At 47.1% G+C, this 20,881-nt stretch overlaps 1 protein-coding gene across 1 annotated transcript in view; it reads left to right on the forward strand.

Moving 5' to 3' along the window:
• ADAM19 (ADAM metallopeptidase domain 19) overlaps window positions 1-20,881 on the forward strand; it is a 92,222-nt gene that overhangs the window by 35,689 nt on the left and 35,652 nt on the right. Inside the window, exons 5-7 of the mRNA XM_027545819.1 lie at window positions 5,063-5,139; window positions 15,517-15,700; window positions 16,504-16,569. Coding sequence (XP_027401620.1) covers window positions 5,063-5,139; window positions 15,517-15,700; window positions 16,504-16,569 — 327 coding nt within the window. The remainder of the gene's footprint in view (window positions 1-5,062; window positions 5,140-15,516; window positions 15,701-16,503; window positions 16,570-20,881) is intronic.

Consider the following 20,881-nt stretch of genomic DNA (forward strand, 5'->3'; position numbering starts at 1 on the left):
TTTGTGATCTGCTTTGTCAGTGTGAGTTTAGGATGTGAAGATTTTCTTATTTTGCTGCTATTTTCATATTGGCTATTTTTCTCCCTCAAAGTTGAATCTGGGTGTTAGTACAGAAATTTAAGGAAAAAAAATTTTTTTAAATTCATTTATTTTTAGCTGCGTTGGGTCTTGGTAGCAGTGTTCGGGCTCTCTAGTTGTGGTGCGTGGGTTTAGTTGCTGCCCGTCATGCAGGATCTTAGGCTTCCCTGGTGGCCCAGCAGTAAAGATTCCACCTGCAATGCAGGAGACAAGGGTTTGATCTCTGGTCTGGAAAGATCCCCTGGAGGAGGAAATGGCAGCCCACACCAGTATTCTTGCCTGGGAATTCCCATGGACAGAGGAACCTGGTGGGCTGCAGTCCATGGTCTTGCAGAAGAGGGGGACATGACTTAGCAACTAAATAGCAACAACAGGTAGGATCTTAGGTCCTGGACCAGGGATCGAACCCACAGCCCCTGCATTGAAAGACGAATTCTTAACCACTGGGCCACCAGGGAAGTCCCTTGCACAAAAATTTGTCATTTAAAAGCTGATCTTTCAGTTTTAGTCTTTTAGTTTGCTTCATCATGCCATTTGGTCACCGGTGGACATTTAAGCTCATGAATCACACACATTTCATGATTTGCTAGCTTTTCCTAGAGGGGACCTGTTAGAATTTGTAGGATTAGAGTCAGTTCAGTTCAGTCAGTTGCTCAGTCGTGTCTGACTCGGATAAGAGTAGTGGTTCTCAATTAGGAGTGATTTTGGTTTAAGTCATTTCTTAAAAACCTTTGTTGAATATGTTGGTAACTAACATAATAAAGCAAGGAAAATATGCTTCATGATGATTTATACCAGTTTTAATCAGGTGCAAATAAACTAAAATGTTCTATTTGTTTCTTTGACCATTTTAGCCAACAAAGGATGGGAGGCTTGGCAGTGTGTGGAGATAGTTTGGATTGTCATGACTGGGAGGTGACGGCTACTGTCTGGTGGGTAGGGGCCAGGGGTGTACCAGTTACCCTCCAGTGCACAGGCATCCCTCCACAGCAGTTATCCTGTCTCAAATGTCAGTGGTGCCCAAGTTGAGAAATTCTAGATTTGAGTGATCCTTCTCAGACTCTATTCTTGCCTGGAGAATCGATAGAGGAGCCTGGCAGGCTACAGTCCATAAGGTCACAAAGAGTCGGACACGACTGTAGCGACTTAGCACTCTCAAACTCTATGCCAAAGAGCAGGGGTGAAGGAGAAGAGAAGATGGATGCAGGCAGGAGGGGCAGTGTCTTTTGCCTCTGGGATCGGGCATCATGGGCTTTCATGGGTGCAGACCTGGGAGGTGTGCTGTGTAGGCAGCACAGTGCCTCAGTGCCCCTCCAACAGCTTCCTGTGGAACCCGAGATTCCCACATGACTCTGTCTTTAAAATAGTCCTGCCAGTCTTTAGAATAGCCTAGAAAACAATGATAGCCACTGTCAGTTGTTAACAGCACAGATGAGTCGATCAGATCACCCTTGAGTGAGGAGAGGGACCCAGGACAGTTATGTTTCGGTGGGGTCTGTGAGGTCTGAAGTAAGTAGGTACTGTGGGGCTATGTTGGATCTTTGGATGTCAGGATCAGTGCTGCCTTCTTCACTGAGACCTTCCTGGATGGGGAGGGAGTGGCCAGTGCCTGCAGCAAAGTAGCCCGTGTCCTTTCATCTCTGGGAGAACTGGCCAGCTGTGGCTCTACACCTTTTTCATGGCCCCTGGTTGAAACTTCTTCCTCCCTTCAGACTTCGGTTCTCTGTCTCCAGCGAGATGGGAGGGGACGGACAAGCCTCGGAAGCCCCTCGCCATTATGACCTCACAAAGCACCCTCCGCTGAGTTGGGCTCTTGCACTTCTGTACCCAGAGCGGAAGAATGGGTCTCAGTGCATGAGTTTGCCATGAGCTCATGCTTCCTGCTACGAAAGCCCCCTCAGGGTGGCCCCCTCAGGCCGAGAAACTGAGAAGGAATGCGATGACTTCATGGCTCTTGTGTTCATGTGCTTGTTCTTTGTGCTCTCTGGATTGGGCAGAGATGTTGTGAGGGCCTTTGACAGAAGGCAGTGAGAGAACTTCCCCTCCCTCCCAGACAGCCCCTCCTTCCCAAAGGTCTCGTTGACCAGAGTGCATCCCAGCTAAAGTAGGGGTGACTCTGTTTTCTTGTTCAGTACATCCCCTCCTCCTGGGCTCTTGCAAAGCCCCCACCCAGTCCCGGGGGCTACCAGTCAGTATTCTTATTTGGGAGCTGAAGACTCAAAGAGAAATGGGAATGGAATAAACCACTTAGCTTCAGCTGACCCAAGTGTTGTAGACCACACTCTCCCGCAAAACTTGGCTGGGGGTAGTGGGAGTTCTGGGAACCTGATCCTGCTCATTGCCAGGCCCGTGGGTTCCAGCCCTGATCTAGGTCAGGTCACTAGGGGAATGGTGTGTTCCACTAGAACAAGTTGCAGAGTTTGGGGTCTGAAGCCAGGGTTTTAGTCTTGGCTTTAACCAGCTGTGTGACCTGAAAAACCCTTTCAGCCTTGTTAATGTTGAGTTTCCTCATCTGAAAATTGGATATGCTAAGATATGACTCTCAGGGATATGGAAGGGTAAGATGAATCACTGATTTTTATGGGAATTTATAAGCATCTCTTCCAACACTACATTTTACAGATGAGGAAATTGAGAGGAGATGGGAAAAAGGAGCATGCCTTTTTGCTTGCTCTCAGTGAGCAGCAAGGCTTAGACTAACACCTCAGTCTGGGTCCGTGTTGGAAGATAATAGAGCTTTTTTTTCTTTTTTTAATATTTATTTGACTGTGCTGGGTCTTAGTTACAACATGGAAACTCTTAGTTGCAGCATGTGGGATCTAGTTCCCTGACCAGATATTGAACCCCGGCACCCACCCCTCTGCCTTGGGAGTATGGAGTCTTAGCCACTGGATCTCCAGGGAAGTCCCAATAATAGAGCTTTGACAAATTAAGCCCATGTACTTTGCTGGGTCTGCTTTTGCTAAGATAGGCCGAGCATGGAGCCTGAAATCAGGCTGCTGGGGTTTTCATCTCCACTTTGCACTGGGGCCCTGTGAATGACTTGAAACCTCTCCAACTTTAGTTGAGAGTGAGAATAAGAGTATCTACCTCATAATACTATGATCAGAATTAAAGGAGAAAAAAAAAAAAAATCTATGTAAGTTGTTTATCCAAGAGCAGTAGCTGGGTAGATGTTAGCTCTTGTTGTTAATAACAGTAAATGGCAGGCATTATTATGCCACGCGGTGATGTGTGTGAAGACCCTTTATATACTTAAAGCATGTTACACTGCAGTCACACCTAGAGCTGGCTGGTACTGGAACTGGAGAATGTAGACAAATGGCTTACTTAGCTGTCTCCTGGTTCACATGCCTGCCTGCTGGGGACCAGGGAACAACCGCAGTCAAGTGTGGTCCTGGTGATGGCTCACTCAGACTGTTGTTATGTGGGTGAATGCCGGACATTCCTGATTGGCCCTGCTCACAGGACATTGGTGGGGAAAGATAAGGCTTCCGTATCTGCAACTGCATAGTTTACATCCTTTTTAAGACCTTAGAACCAGACTGTGCTCTGGGGATTTTACCTTTTTTCTCTTTGCTCCAACTTATCTCTTTTGACCTATTTGGGACGAAGTTTATAGGAATGTGTCCCTTGTTATCACCCATAGGTCTGCTGAGGACAGCCCTGGTTTGTGTCTGTCTATCTGGTTTAGCGCTTTATCACTCTCAGCAGAGTCCTGCTTTGCCTCATAAATACCCTGGCTACCCTACTTACCAAACATTCTGCTGACACCTCAAACTTTATTTCAAGCCATTCTTTATGATTTGTATCTTTGTATGACTTTTAAACTACGACTGGCTCTCACAAGACGCTAAGTCCGGCGAAGTCTGGACTCCACTCACTGTTGTGTCTTAGGGAGGGCCTAGCCCCGGGCCCGGCACATCGCAGTGTGTAGCCAGGAGGAATCCAGCTGGGTTGGGAAGACCAGATGGCCGTGACATATGCCCTGGTGAGAGCACAGCAGCAGACCTGCAAGTGTCCATGGACACAGGTGCAAAATCAGGTCTGTCCAAGTGTGCAGGGGATTCAAGGGAGGCAGGGAAGATGCGTGAGAGATCAGTTTCGTAGGGCCGCTGAGCAAAGTACTGTAAACTTGGAGGTTTAAGACAATTAGAAATGTGTTCTTTCACGTCTCTGAAGGCTAGAAGTTCAAAACCAAGGCCATGCTCTCACTGTAGTCTCTAGGGAGGGATCCTTCGTAGGCTCTTGCAGCTTCTAGTGGCTCCTGGCCGTCCTTGGCACCCACTGGCTTCTAGTTTCATGACTCTAACCTCTGCCTCTGCCTTCAAATGGCCTTCTTCTTGGTGTGTGTGTATCAGTGTCCTTTTCTCTTTTTGTAAGGCTTCTAGTTCAGTATTGCCTCATCTTGATTTAATTACATCTGCAAAGACTCTGTTCCAAGTAACGTCACATTCTGAGGTTTTGAGTAGATGTGGATTTTTTTTGTCTGTACCACATGGCCCGTGGGATCTTAGTTCCCTGATAAGGATCAAATCTGTACCCCCTGCACTGGAAATGCAGAGTGGGTAGACGTGAAGTTTGGTGGGAACACAGTTCAGCTCTCACGGGGGTTGGTCACAGAGGTGACTCCAGTGGTGAGGCAAGCTTTTCGGAAGCCAGTGTTTCCTGTGACCAGCATCATGTTATAGAAAGAGATCTGAAATCCTGGCTTCTTCAACCAGCAGAGAGACTTTCAGCAAATCCCTTTGCTTCTCTGAGCCTTGGCTTCTTCATCGATTCAGTGGGGATGATGGCATCTGCCCTGTCCCTCCTCCCAGGAATATCATGAGGATCAAATAAAACAGTGGCTGGGAAAGCTCTTTACAGATCTAAGGTTTTGTACACCTAAGGTAGGTGTACAGTCATCCCTGACTGTCTCAGGATGCCAGCATGGCTGACTTGTCAGTGTCCTGTGGTCTGACTGCCGCTCTCTCCTTGCTAGGATCACTGCTTTTACCACGGGACAGTGAGGAAGGCGGAGCAGTCCAGTGTCATGCTCAGCACCTGCCGGGGAATGAGGTAAGAGGCCCTGACAGTGCGAGGGGCACCTGGCTCTCTCCCCAGGAATGGAGTGTTTAGGACAAGTGGGGCTGGCCTTGGTCAGGGACTTTGAGAAGCTGTCCATAGAGAATGTGTGCAAGCCAGCTCTGAGAAAGGCTGAGCTCGGGAGGGATAAGGGAAATGATAATCCTTCATGATGATGATAAAAATAACCCACAAATTCACTGGGATTGAGCATACTCTTTCCTGAGGAACTTGAGGTTTTATTATTATTTGGATATGGAGAAGCCAACAGAGTAGGAGACAGCTGCCATTAGAAAGATGGTTGTACTCAAGATCCCAAGAGGTTGGGGTGTGCCATGCTTGGTGGGGGGCCCAAGGGTCACTCAGGAGGCAGAGGGGGAGAAGGGAATATGGGCAAGAGTCTTTATTATGGTTTTTATGGGAAGGAACAGGCAGGGTGGGGTAAGCAGCTTAGGACTGGCTAGTTTGAATAGTTTCAATGGGATCTGGGGCATGGGGCTGTCGCTAGGTGCCTGGTACCTGGCCCTGGGGTGAACAGGCAAGGGGGTGGTGGCCCAGAGAATGAGATCCCCATTGGAACAGCTCTCTGTGCTCACTGGTGAATTCTGTCTCAGGGAATTGGCTAACCCTGGGGGCAGGGGCAAGGCCCCAGATGTCAAAGCACCAAAGTACAGGACATAAAGGAAATGGTTCATACACTTGAAATTGATGAGTTTGAGCATTTATTCCCACTTCTCCTTTGCTCTTCTCCAGTAGAAGTGCTTATAAGCAGTAGAAAGGGAAATGGACAGCTAGTGAAAAGAGCAGGAAGAGAATGGAGGAGCAAGGATAATCTTCAGGACAGGAAATGAGGTGAAAAGTTCCATCTAGGTGGCATGTTGGAAAGAGAGTGACTTCATTCTCTGAGCCAGACTACCTGGCTTTGAGCCAATAGTTGTTGACCAGCTGGGTCACTTGTAAAATGTGGGTAAGGGAAATAGACCTCTGTCGTGTTGTAAGGATTGCACATTGAGATAGCACAATAGCATAGATTGTGCTAATAGAAAGCTAACTGGCCCGTACATACGGGCACTTGGTCACCTCCCAGACCCTTGCTTCTTAGGTGAGGCCCACAGAGGTGCATCATCATCATCACCTAGGAGCTTGTTCAAATGCAGTATCTCAAGTCCCACCCAGACCTACTGGATCATAACCTGTATTTTACCAGGATCCCCAGATGACTCGTGTGCAAGTTATGGTTTATACCTGAGCACGTGTGTCCCTTGAGAATATGAATTCTGTCTCAATATCTGTTTCTCTCCTCCAGCCTACCCTGGTGCTTTGCATATAGTAGGATTTATACGTCTATTGAAGTAATATCATTCATTTATACTCTTCCCACCCTCCCTTCCTTTTGGAAAAGGGATGATGATTTGAAAAACCTAATTGTCTATATTAATTGCCTCAGTTTTAATTGCCTATACTATGTAGTACCTGTACCCAGTGTGTTGGTACACTAGCTCTGTGAAAACAAAAACAGAAGAAAAGCCCTTATTTTTAGCATTTGCCAATATAGTGATAAAAATATTCCCACCATGACCAATTCAAAGCTGTCAATGTGATGTTACTAAAGGCATCATTGGGAAGATTTATACATGTTCGCTCTCATGAGCCCGAAGGAGGTGTTTCTACGTGTACCCTTCCTCTCTCTTGATTCAATAATTGTTTCTTTTTTTAAATTAATTTTTATTGGAGCATAGTTGATTTACAGTGTTTTGGGTTAGTTTCTGCTACACAGTAAAGTGAATCAGTTTTACATATCCACATATCCACTCTCTTTTAGTTTCTTTTCCGATATAGATTACTAGGGAGTATTGAGTAGAGTTCCCTGTGCTGTGCAGTAGGTACTTATTAGTCATCTATTTTAAATACAGTGGTGCATATATGTCAATCCCAATCTCTCAATTTATCCCTTCCCCCACTTTTCCCCATTGGTAACCATAAGTTTGTTTTCTGCATCTGGGACTCTGTTTCTGTTTTGTAAATGAGTTCATTTGTACCACTTTTTTTTTTCAATTCCTTATGTAAGTGATATCATAATATTTATCTTTGACTTACTTCACTCATTATGGCAGTCTGTAGGTCCATCCTTGTTGCTGCAAATAGCATTATTTTGTTCTTTTTTATGGCTGAGTAATATTGCATTGAATATATATACCACAGCTTTTTTTATCTGTTCATCCATTGATGGACATTAATTACTCCTTTCATTCAGCAAGTTAATATCGGCTGTCTGTTCTCTGCCAGTGCCCTACACAGGTGGAGGGAAGGCAGGCATATAAAAGTAATTTCCTGAGCCCTCAGTCTCTTGTCTGTAAAGTGGGCATGGATGATAGGCATGGTGGAGAATGCTAAGTGCTAAAGCATGAAGACAGGATTATTATCATCTTGCCACAGTGAAGCCATTCTGAGACTAACCCAGGCTTACATGCCAATGTGAGGCCCATCATGCTGCTGATCCCACGTGTTTGTTTATAAATCAAGCCATGTCTCTTCTGTAAGGCTTCAGGCTGAGTTGGCCGGAGGGAATTAGGCAGGAAACAAGCTTTGGCTGGGAGGCCATAACAGTGGCCCCAAATCCCCTGTTCAAGTGACCTGATTGAGCCCAGCCAACTCCCAGTGGTGTTTACAGGCCCAGCCACCGCCACCTGCAGCCTGCAAGTAAACAACGTCTGTCCCAAGGAGGACGAAAGGGAACATGCAGGTGCGACTCACTTCTCTCTGCCTCTTCCTCTGTCCTCTTGGTCTGCAGCAGTGGGAACTTGGCCCAGACTCTTATAAATCACTCCCACAGCCGTGCTGACAGGGGAGAACTGAGTGAGCCATCCATGTGTTTCTGTTTTGCACGCTTACCTCTGGTGGGGTCCACCCACCTTATTTTCCCAGCCTTCTCGCTATACACATTCAGAAACCAAGGGTGTCTGTGGGCCTGACTGATTTAAGAGCTGGAAACGCAAGCCAGATGGCTCAATTCAGACTCTGGAGAAGGAGCAGCTGCAGCAGCAGCAGGCTTCAAACCCATGTAGCCCTCACGTTGTCCCCCCACCAAGGCTCATAAAGGGATGCTGCAATGGAAAATCTCCATAGCAATTGTGCTTCTCTCCTGGAAACAAGCACTTTGTGATTTGGAGAAAGTAGGTAGGATTTATACCAAGTAGGATCCTCAGGGTGATGATCCAAATCCAGAGGAATTCAGCTGAGTTTCTAGGCTGTTGCTGGGTCCCCTCTTCTCCCCCAAGCAGTTCTTTAGTCTAATTTAACTGAAGAAGTAATACAGGATCATAGTAAAAATAAATTCAAATAATACAAGAATGTACAGTGGAAAAGGTCTCTTCCTGTTTCCTGAATCCCTCTCCCCAGAGGTAGTCATTATTAACCACTTGCTTGTGTTTCCTTTTAGAAATACTCCTTCCAAAAAGGAACATGGATATGTGATATATAATGCTTTGTAATCTTGTTTAGGCCACTGACCCCTTTGAGATTTGAGTGGCAGCTGTGGATACTTACAAACTACACCAAAGAAAAGATGTGGCACATCATTTCTTAGGGATGTTTAGTATCCACTGGAGAAGGGCACGGCAACCCACTCTAGTATTCTTGCCTAGAGAATTCCGTGGACAGAGGACCCTGGTGGGCTACAATCCATGGAATTGCAAAGAGTCAGACATGACTTAGTGACTGATAACAGCATAGTATTCACAGTCCCCACGCCTGTCTTCTATGAAGGACTCATCTTCTAAATGTCCTGCAAAGCATCTTGTGTGCACAAATGCTTTGCAGATTCACACAAAGTAGGAATGTTAGGAGCAGTGATTATTTGTGAGGAAATCCAGGCATTACTGGGCTGAGATGTCCTTGGCTGAACCTGTGGGATGTGGTAGACACTGTGTGTGCGCCCACGTGTGTGTCCCCAGCTTACCCCGCTCACTGTCTGTCTGTCAGCAGGAGAGGTATTGATTGCAGTAAAAACGTTTTTTTAACCTGAATGATCAGTCTATTTGTCAAGAAAATACTCATTAAAAATGATCATTATATAGCTAATGGGTGTGTTAAACATTCAGTTAACACAAAGAGCGTAAAACTAAACAAAGTGAAAATTCTTTATCCTGTCCTGCCCTTTCAGTCAACCTCATTTCCCATCTGTAATCACTGTTGGAGGGGTATAGTGTAGTGCAAAGTGCAGTTGCTCAGTCGTGTCCGACTCTTTGCGACCCCATGGACTGTAGCCCACCAGGCTCCTCCATCCATGGGATTCTCCAGGCAAGAGTTGGACTGGTATACATAATTGAAATACATAATCGTGTATGCTAAGTCGCTTCAGTCGTGTCTGACTCTGTGTGACCCCATAGACGGCCTCCTGCCAGGCTCACCCGTCCCTGGGATTCTCCAGGCAAGAACACTGGAGTGTGTTGCCATTTCCTTCTCCAATGCAGGAAAGTGAAAAGTGAAAGTGAAGTCGCTCAGTCGTGTCTGACTCTTAGTGACCTCATGGACTGCAGCCTACCAGGCTCCTCCATCCATGGGATTTTCCAGGCAAGAGTACTGGAGTGGGGTGCCATTGCCTTCTCTAAATCGTGAGATATATGATTTCTTTAATCCAAATGAGATTACCCTGTACATACCATTCTGTCAGTTTTCCCCCCCTCAATTTAACATTATGTTTTAGACACACATAGATCAAACTCATTCTTTTAAGAGTTGCATAGTATCTTATGTACTAATGCCTGGCAGGTTTAATTACATGTAAAGTTTCTCAGAGACACAGTAGATCATCTGTGGTCATCTGCTTGATGCATCGCTCAGATTATAGCAGATGTGTCCTCCGTGCTCTGGGGCCCACACTCACTGTGCTTGTACCTTACCCCAGCTCCCTGGACTCAGACTCTGTGGGGGAGGGTACGAAGCTGAGAGTGAGCACAGGAGGATGTGTGTGAACATGTGTGTGATGGCTTAGAAGGAGCTCACAGTTCAGAATCAAGAGATCTGAGTTTCAGATCTCGCCTCACACCTCTCGGCTGTGTGATCTGTTGAGTGTTTCTCTCCCTGCTGGATTTCATTTCCTTCTGGCTTTACATTGGCCAGGCTGTTGCCTCCTATGAGCCTCACTCAGCCCTCTAGATGGTGCCCATGGTGCAGGAGTGGGTCCTGGGTGGGGGGCTGAGGGTGGCGTCAGGGCCCTTGGGCACGTTCCTGTGTCTCTGGGTTTTTGTTCCTCTTGTCTGAGAAAGGAGGGTAGACCAGACCATGAAAAGGATCCTTCAGTGTCGGAAGTTCTGCGCCACAGGGAGAGTAGGCAGAGTTTTGGGAGGCGGGTCGCCTGGGACAGAAGCCAGTCTGTACCTGTCTGCCCCTTTGCCCACCCGGCCTTCCTGCCCACCTGGCCATAAGGCGGCCACCTGTGTGTCAGGCACCGAGTAAACCCTCACAGGGTGGCAGCAGGTTGTGCCAGGTGTGGATTCTGGAGTCAGGCAGTTCTTGCTTTAAAGCCTGATGCCTTGCTTCAGATCTCTCGCATTAGTTTTCTCATCTATAAAATGGGAACAACAGTAGTGACGTCATCGGTGGGTTTACACTAGATGACGAGTGCAGCCTCCTTGAGAGCAGGGATTTTTTTTTTTTTTTTCTTATAAGCCTGCTGCATCCCCAGTGCCTAAAACTGTTCCTGGCACACATTAGGTGCACACGGCACACATGTGTTGAATGGCTACTGATAAGATGCCTTGTACCAGTCCGGTGTGTAATACATGCCCAATGACTGTTAGCTGTCCTTTTAAAATACTACCCTAATGGTTAGTAAGCACTGCCTATGACTTCAGTTTTCATAGCAGCCTTGTGAGAGGGCAGTCTTGTTGAGTGCCATGCCCCACAGCTAGCACACAGCAGAGCCAGACTTTGAACCAGGCATGTCCCCTCTCCGAGCCCAGGCTCTCCGCTTGTGCCTTGCCACCCCCATCCCGGAGGGATCACATCACCCACGTGCCTTCTTGGCTCCCCTCAGTGCTGCCTTTGAAACTCCCTCCTTCTCACTTGCACGTACATTTTGAGGGAAGGAAAGAAGGGTGATGGAGTGCTTACCTCTTAAGGAAGCTCTGGATGTGGCCTTGTAGGCTGCGTCCCCTTTAGGTTTAGCTCTGAATGGACTAATTCCCAAGAAGCTGTTCTCAAACCTAGGTCCTGGAAGGATGCATTTGGGTGAGCCCAGCAGTCATTCAGGGGTTAAATCCACTGCCTGCCTGACCTGCCCTGCCAGGCTTCCTCTGTACAATTTGATTTGTATCAAGCTCTCAACAATGAGGAATAGGATGCAGAGCAGAGTGGAGAATTGCGTGTGAGGTCCTGGCCACCCGGCCTCCTGGGTCCCCCTCCAGAGCCCCCACCCCCACCCCCAGGCGAAGCTCTGCCAGTGCTTACATGTCACAAATTAGATCAACAGAGATGTTTAGGAGGAGAAATGACTGGGGAGTGCTCAGGGAAGGACAGTTAGCAGGGCTTGGGGGAGGTGAGACAGGAGGCCCCTGGGAACTAGGTTCTCACAGGTCCCCCCACTCTCAAAGCTGGCTTCCCTGTGACATGCTGGGGCCCCTGCCTGCCTCTTCTCCACCCTAGGGAGTAGGGGGATGGCAGCTGTGACACAGGCAAGTTATGGGGGACCGCATGAAGGAGGGGCAGAGAGCAGCCATAGAGTCCTATTGCTCAAGGACCCTCAGGGTCACTCTGAGCTTGTGTTTCTCCAGTGGTAATCTGCCCACTCCCTGGAATAGGATTGCTTGGAGCTCTGTGAAAAGACGGGCCCCTCCAGAGCCTGGGCTCCAGGTCAGAGCTGCTGAGTGTGACTGTGCAGGGGATTGCTTGGGGCTTGCTCACAGTGCAGATTCTCAGACTGCAGAATCTGCATTTCCTAGACTGGGCCTGGACACAGGCCTCCCCCGCTCCCCCTCCCCCCGTGCTGCACAGTAGGTTCTCATTAGATCCCTGTTTTATATATTGTATATAATTGTGTGTCAATCCCAGTCTCCCAATTTATCCCATCGTCCCCTTTCCCCTCGTGGTGTCCATATGTTTGTTCTCTGTGTCTGTGTCTCTATTTCTGCTTTGCAAATAGGGTCATCTGTACCATTTTTTCTAGATTCCACGTATATGTGGTAATATACAATATTTGTTTTTCTCTTTCTGACTTATTTCACTCTGTGTGACAGTCTCTAGGACATAGACATTTTTAATACATTCTGTAGAATATTCTAATGGATAGCTCTGGGAGCTGTTATCCTGTTATCTCTGACTCATAGGTTTGGAACTCACTGGTAGAGGCAGATAGCACAGAGGTTAAGGGCGTAGGGTCTAGACTCTGCCAGACCTTAAATTTTTGGCCACACTATGCCCATGAGAGTTTGTTAATTAATCTCCCTGAGGCTCAGTTTCCTTATCTATAAAATGGGAGCCATGATGGTGCTTTATAGCATTAATGTGGGAATGAAATAAGAACAATTGTACGCAGAGCCCTTGGCATATAATTGTGTGCTAAGTCACTCCTTTGTGTCTGACTATTTGTGACCCCATGGACTGTAGAGCCTTCCTGGCTCCTCTGTCCATGAAATTCTCCAGGCAAGAATACTGGAGTGGGTAGCCATTTCCCTCTCGAGGGTATCTTCCCAATCCGGTAATCGAATCTGCAGCGCCTGCATTGGCAGGGGGACTCTTTACTCCAGACTCTTTACTCTGGGAAGTCTGGCACATAATTAACTCTCCCCAAAATGGTGTCTAAAAAGGAAAAGTAGACAATGCCTCTCCCAGCTGGTGTCTTACTTCAGACAAGCGAGTTGGGTGATGGCCAATCACACCTCAGAGGAGAGTTGCTGATTTTTGTCACTGATAGCCACTCTACAGGGCTGTTGTGACAGAGGCAGTGTGAGGTCATGGTTAAGATCCCAGGACATAGAACCAGGCTGCTTAGGTTCTTCTGGTCTGTGTGACTTTGGTCAGTTAATTAACCTCTCTGAGCCGTAGTTTTCTCATTTGTAAAATGAGGATAATATTTGTAAGAATCATAGAAGTTTGTATGAATAGTAAAACACTTAGCACAGTGCATGGTCGATAGCAGACTCAATGATTTATAGCCACGATTGCTGCTCACTCTGCACCAGAATCCTGTGTGGTCTCTGTCCTATTTGGCCTAGAGGCTTGTTCAGGCGATGCCCTGTCAGCTACACCGGGACTTTCCACCCACTGAGTTATTTCCATAGCCACAGCAGAATGCAGACAAAGCCGTCACCTGGTTTGTGGTCAGGCCCTTTGCTTCCAATGTTTGCAGCCTTTGGGGGAAACTCAGGGGTCGGGAGGGGCCTTGGTCAGCCGAGATGAGCAGATAGCTTGGGAACAGGATGCCCACAGCAGCTCTGCCCTCTGCCCTTTCCCGTCTGGACCCAGGAGCGGATGTGACCCTTGGTCTTTGCTCCATCCCCACCCCCAGCTGCTCAGGGAGCACCTTAGGTGTCCCGCTGGGGGCTGGCTCGGGATTGCTGTGTCAGCCTGGGCGAGGCAGCCGGAAAGTCGTCAGGCTCCCTGGCACTAGAACGAGGTCAACCAGGGATGGATTCCAGGAAGGGCTGCTGCTGACTAGGACCTGGCACTGTCTCTCGAGAGCCTCGCAGGCTCTTCCCAAAGGGCAAAACCTGGGCGGGGATCTGGAGGGGTCCAGGGTGGGGATGGAAGCTGAGACAGCCTAAAGGAGGTCCTGCCAGGTCCTTTACCTTCTGAGATTTCTGGGTGGATAGAGCCTGAGGTTTTGGAGCACACAAAATGCTATGGGACTCCTGGGATTCATGGCTGGGATATTCCTTCCCCAGGGCCCTGGTCACACTCTTCATCTTGTAGTGTCAAGGATGGTAGATACCTGCTACATGGGCCTCTGCTGTCCCTTCCATTGATATTGGTGATAGTGATTGATAATAAGTCATGGCACTCTTTCTCACTGAATCCAGATAAAGGGCCCAGAAGCCTCAATGATGCAGCATTCCATGCAGCTGTGTCCAATCCATCAGGGTTAAGGGTGGGGAAAGCTTTTTGTCTTCTCTGTTACATGCTGCTGCTGCTGCTGCTGCTGCTGCTAAGTCGCTTCAGTCGTGTCCAACTCTGTGCGACCCCATAGACAGCAGCCCATCAGGCTCCGCCGTCCTTGGGATTTTCCAGGCAAGAACACTGGGGTGGGTTGCCACTTCCTTCTCCAAGGCATGAAAGTGAAAAGTGAAAGTGAAGTTGCTCAGTCGTGTCCGACTCTTCGTGACCCCATGGACTGCAGCCCACCAGGCTCCTCCGTCCTGGCAAGAGTACTGGAGTGGGGTGCCATTGCCTTCTCCACTGTTATATGCTCTTAGTTCAGACTCTAAGCTCCATGAGGGCAGGCATCTTATCTGTCCTGTTTACTACTCCATCCTTAGCAACTAGCACAATGCCTGACGTAACAGGAAGCATTTGTGGAATGAATGTCTGTCTGTCCCCCAGTGGAATGTGAGTTACTCAAGGACAAGGATTGTGTCTAGATTACATCTAACACAGAGTAAGGACTCAATGAGTGAAAGAATATAATGAACAAATGTACATCTTTATTCAGAGTCCAAGGTTAGCATATGTAACCCAGAGGAAAAAGTAGTCATATATGCTTGGTTGTGGCCACCACCTCACCACAGAGCTGCGTTGCTGATCCAGGGAAACTGGGGCTGGTAGCTGACGACTCTAGCTTTGGCTTCCAAAAACAAAGATACTTGTCTTTCCATTTAATCGTCCCAGGAGTCCTGTGAAGTTAGAAAATTAGCATTGACATTTGCATCTGGGGAAACTGAGGCACAGAGTGATTGAAGAAGTTTGTTGAAGAGCATTTGGCAATTTAATATTGAAGCTAAGATTAGAACTTGGGTCTCCTCTCCCCTAGACCAGCACTCTTCCTGTTCTCAACATACCATCTCTTTCTCAGCCTGTAAAGTTCTGACCTGTGATTTGCTGTATGCCATGTTTGGGATTGGGAGGCTTTTTGGAATTCTAGCCCTACCATCCTTTACAAGTCTTAACTGTCTCTGTTCCAGCCCTTTTAGAACCTTCGAGTTTCTCCATGATAGGCTTTCACACCCTGAAACTGTGCACCACATCTCATGTCCACATACGTTTCTCTGTAGAGGAGGTCCGAGTTTGCATCAGATTCTCACCAGGGAGTGCATGACCCCATAATAAGATTAACAAGCACTGATCAAAACCAGCTGTGCCATTTTGCATATGGGGAAAACAAGGGGCTTTTCCAGGACCATAGTATTTGACCAGAGATTCCAATTCTCTTGTTGACAGAGGACTGATTATAGTGAGCAGTAACCTCAGCTATATCATCGAGCCCCTTCCTGACAGCGAGAGCCACCACCGTATTTACAGATCCGAACATCTCAAGCTGCCTCTCGGGAACTGTGGATTCGAGCCCACCGCCAGGGACTGGGTCCCCCAGTTTACAAACCAGACCAAGAAGCGACCTCGAAGGGTGAGTTTCTCAGTACAAGAGTCAGCCGGGAGATAATCCCTTCTGAGCACCCTTTCCATGGATCCAGAAATATTTCTAAATTGAATGGAGATGGCTAAGAAGGAGGCAATAGCTTTTTCCTTTTGTTTATTTAAAAATAATTTTTTGGCTGCACCACATAGCATGTGGGATCTTAGTTCCCTGACCAGGGATTGAACCTGTGCCCCCTGCATTGGAAGCGTGGAGTCTTAACCACTGGACCACCAAGGAAGTCCCAGCATTTTCCTTTTAGTCTAAGTCATTCTTGAGTGTGAGAAACCCTTGTATTTGATAGAATAACTGCTTTGGGGGAAACATTACTTCATTTAAAATACTCTAAGGTGCTGATTTCAGAAACTTTAAAATGTGAGAAAAAAAATATATGCCTCCCTTTTTGAAATAGCCACTTAACCACATGCACAAAATGCTTGTATTTATTTATACCAAAAATAGAGGTACGTGGTTTAAATATTTTTGGGAATTTGATTGTCAGCATGTTCCCTCACAGTATGCTGGCCTCTGTTCTGTCTGCACTGGACAGCCAGCTCATTATTTTTGGAGACTAAAAAGCTGGACCCAGTGTCCCAGAGCAGACTCCAGTGATAACCAAGATGGCGGGCAGAGGGTGTAGTGAGGGTGATGGTGAGACGATCATAGCTGAGTTGTCTCTGCAACCTGGTAATGAGGTTCACTGCTTATTAACTCCACCGCTTCTGAGCAGTGTTTTAAAATGAGGCCAGGTCCACCATTTCCATAGCTCTGATGTGCTTATGTCTCTTCCTTAGATGAAAAGGGAAGATTTACACTCCATGAAGTATGTGGAGCTTTACCTTGTGGCTGATTATGCAGAGGTAAGGAGGGGGAGTGGGGTTTAGCAGAAAAATCACTTTCTTAATCACTTCCATTCCAGCCTTCAAACTGCTTTGGGGAAATGCTGAAGTGCCAAAATGCTGAATGGGGGAAATGATGAAAAAAATGGATCTTTTTTCAGTTTGCCATGTAATTTTGACCTTAAATCTGACCAAAGGCTCTTTTTGCTATTTTAAACATAGTTGGGGAAAAAATCAAGAAGTCTGTTCAAGCTCAATACATTAATCAGAAAATCAGGACAAAGAATGTTATTTGGATTAACACTCTTGGACCAGATCTGGGAGATCCTTAGGTTTTTGTGCTTACTCTTTGGGAGTCCATGAATTCTCTATAGAAATTTAAAAAAAAAACTTTTTTTTTTTGCAAAGATAAGGAGCATATTTATCTGATTGAATACAATTTCCTGCCAATGTGTGGTCGATTTTTATAATCATGTTGGTGCCAAATGAGTACCTAAGCTGGAGTTCCTTAAATGTGGTCCCTAGCCCAGCAGCGTGAGCAGCACCCAGAAACTTGTGACCATACAGATTCGGGGGCTGCACCCAGATGTTCTGAATCCCCAGATGTGGGGCTGGGGTCTAACAATCCATGTTTTAACAAGCCTCTGTGTGATCCTGGTGCACAGGCAAGTTTGAAAATTACTGACGTAAAGGAGTAGCTGTTTGGCCTTTAATTCCATATTCTTCAAGCTAGGTTCTCATGTGCCTTGGCTTCTAAAATTTAATAAACACTCATTTCCCTCACTCTTTCATTTCATTTAGTCATTGATTTCTTGATTCTCTGTTATGTGTCAAGCACAGTGCTTAGATCCTGGAGATACAGACCTGCCCCCCACATGGCAGAGTTTACAGGAGCAGCACAAAAACTCTCTAGTTCCAAGTGTGATGACTGCTCATTGGAGAGGATTAGAGCACAGATAACGGGACCCAGTGTGGTCTTGGGAACTGGGGGAAACCTTCCTGAGGTGGTGGTGTTGAAGCTTGCTGGGGTCCAGCCCCGGTGGGTCCAGGGAATTCGAAGCAGGGACAGCATCGGCGAGGATCAGGAAACAATTGCTTAATTAAATGTTAATTAAGGATATAAAGAGTGGTGAAATAAGGATAGCTCAGCGAAGAAATTCAGTGAAGAAAAGAGGCTGAATAAAATTCCAAAGCAGGGAATTTACGTCACCTACGAAGGCCGCAGGCGTTCTCCCGTTCTCCAGAAGGAGAGGAGACACTAAGGCCTCCCCGGTCAGATATTAGAAGCCCAGGCAAAATTAGTAGGCTTGACGAGCTTCCCCACCTCAGAGGAAAAATTCAGCTAGAAGGTGAAAGAAAGAACGACATGGGGAGACCAAATTTCGGTGAACAAAAAACGGGTCGTACTTTATTTTCCAAAGTAGTTTTATACCTTAAGTTGTGCATAGAGGATAATGGGGGGAGGGTTAGAGTCATGCAAGGACAGCAGTTCCTGATCCTAATCGAAGCCAGGCTTTCAAACTTATCATATGCAAAACTTTAGGTGATTTACATCATCTTCTGGCCAGGAGGCCTGTTAACATTTTAAGAAACTTATTTTTCTCTAAAGGTGATTATTCTAAAGTCAGGCGCCATCCTCTAAAAAGCACTGGATAAAGTTGCATTCCTATAGGGCAAAGGTGAGGTGGGCTCAATCAAGAAAAGAATTAACTCAAGGGTCCAAGGTTACAAACATTGAGGCTACTACTTACATTTCTATACACCCATTATATCAATCAATACACTGCCAAGGACACAGTAGGTAAGGGCTATGGAGACTTAGCAGCAAACATTGGCCCAACAAGTGAAAAACCCTTCACCAATACAATTTCTAATCAGTCTTTTAACTACTCAAGGGAATCTGTGTTTAGACAGTTTAGAACATCTCCTGCCTCTCACAGTTGGGAGGCTCTGAACAATCACATGTGGCCGGAAAAAACCTATTCAGGCAGGCTAGAGGACTTCCAAAGGAGTTTGTAGGTTGAAACACTGTCACACCCAGGAATTATTAACTGGAGCTGTAAGCTAACTCTTTTTTCAGAGAGAGGTAGTGGGGGACAGCCCCCCGTAAAGTCAGAGGTGTAGGTGAAAGCACAAAGCAGAAAGTAGGCAGACTCTGGTTTTGGGGGTAGATGCTCGAGAATTTCCAGGGGGACTCCTGAGGCTCGATCCCGCCTTTGCGTATGCCAAGCCTCCTTCCTCATGACCTTTGTCATGGGTGGAGCTCCTCACACTGGCTCCCGGCAGTGATAGAATTCCAGTTGAGCTATTCCAGATCCTGAAAGATGATGCTGTGGAAAGTGCTACACTCAATATGCAATATGCCGGCTCCCGGCAGAAGCTGACTCCTAAAGAGCGTGGTCAGACCTCAGGTTCGCCTAAGTTAGCCGTATTTTACCTCATTCTCAGTCTATGTAGTAGCTCAACCACATAACTGACATATCTTTCAGGCGCGGAAGGTGAGGTGAACTGATCGCTCCCTAGTTCTAATGTTGCACCTCACCTGAGCCTCCCTTTGACAGCGTTCATCAAACTCCTGTCTGTCACACTACATCCAGATTGAACCCGTTTACCTCAGACTGGGACTTGAACCCAGACAAAATCCAGTTTGGGACTTAAACCCACATGGCTGGGACTCGAACCAAGCCAGAGCCCTGCTTGGGACTCAAACCCAGCCAAAACCCACAGTACCTGGTTTCAGGACCCAGTGAAGCTCAGGTTCTTGATGTCTCATCACAGAAAGAACTCAGTGAGAGAGAAAGTGATAAGTAAGAAGTGGTTTTATTCAGATGCAGAGAGAAGCACACTCTACAGACACAGTGTGGGCCATCACAGGGTGCGAATGCCTCCGTGAAATTTGGTGTGGTTAGTTTTTATAGGCTGGGTAGTTTCATATGCTAATGAGTGGGAGGATTATTCCAACTGTTTTGGGGAGGGGGTGGAAATTTCCAGGATGTGGGCCACCGCCCACTCCTTGGTCTTTTAATGGTGGAACTGTCACATCACCTCTTGGTATGTCATTTCACTTGTCGATTAAGGTCTAGTCTTGTCTGCCATTTTGGCCCCATTTGATTCTGATCGGTTTGTGTTGTGTCCCTGGGCTATGTCATTCTTTCAGAAGTTATGCCCTGCTGGTTTACCTCCTGTTACAAGTTGGGCTCCTGACCAGCTCCCCAGAGGCTTATTCTCAGGTGGTTAGTCCAACAGCACAGGTCCTGGGGGCTGTATGGGGTTGGGGAGAATATTTGGCTTCATGCTTGGGGAGCTGCCTTCCAGTGTTGGAGGCAGCAGGAGGTGGCCCTTCAGTGTCTGGGAGTTTACTGGGCAGAGAAGGAGGTGCTGGGCCCTCCAGACCGAGGGAACATCTTGTTCTGCTTTGAGAGGAGTTTTGCTTTTTAATTGATGTTGTTATTGGTTGTTCCAGCAGCCTTTTTTTTTTTTTTTTTTCTTTTTTTCCCTTCTGTTTTCATTTCCAGAGACTGCTGTGTGTACAGGTTGGGGGAGTGACTTGGGGAACAAAAGCCAAAGGAGATTTGAAAGCCGCAGCTATGCAGTCTGGGAGGGGCTAACGGCCCTGGCCCCTGACTCACAGACCTGCCCTAGTGGGAGGGTTGCTGGTTTAAACCTAAGCTCCTCTAGGGTTGATTTAAATCAGTAGCTTTTGATTATTTTTGTTTTCCTGGTGGGACTTCCTTTTCCACTGTCTAATATAAAAGTCCACAGACTTCTCCAAGCTGAAGCAGGGGTGAGGACCCTCTTACACCTAAGGTCATCTAATATGGTGGTCTCGAGCCATTTTTTTTTTCCCCTATTTTTTGGCCATGCTGTGTGGCATGTGGGATCTTAGTTCCCCAGTCAGAAATCAAACTTGTGCCCCCTGCAGTGGAAACACAGCATCTTAGCCACTGGACCAGCAATATCCTTTCTTTTTTGAGCCACAGAATCTTTGTTCAGGTGACAGCTCCTGGGACCCGGATAATTAAGAGTGTAGAAACACAGCTGCTCTAAAGCAAAGGTGTGGTGAGGCTGCCCTTTGGCCCTGCAGTCTCCCCAGAGGACTCTTGGTGCCGGGTTTTAAGATTTCAGTGGGTGTGAGTCTAGAAGCTGGATAAGTGAGGGCCAGTTAGGGATTGGGGTCTTTAGTCTCCTGACCTCCAGAGTCACAGCAAAATCCCTGGAGGAAAAGTGTCGGCTCTGGGTGCCTTCAGGACTGTGGTGCCCTGGAGAACTGTCTCCTGTTCTAGAAGACAGTGCCTCCACCAGGAGCCTCGCAGGTGTTGCCACAGGCCATGAT

This window comes from Bos indicus x Bos taurus, chromosome 7 (genome assembly GCF_003369695.1).
Source record: "Bos indicus x Bos taurus breed Angus x Brahman F1 hybrid chromosome 7, Bos_hybrid_MaternalHap_v2.0, whole genome shotgun sequence".
Lineage (NCBI taxonomy): Eukaryota > Metazoa > Chordata > Mammalia > Artiodactyla > Bovidae > Bos > Bos indicus x Bos taurus.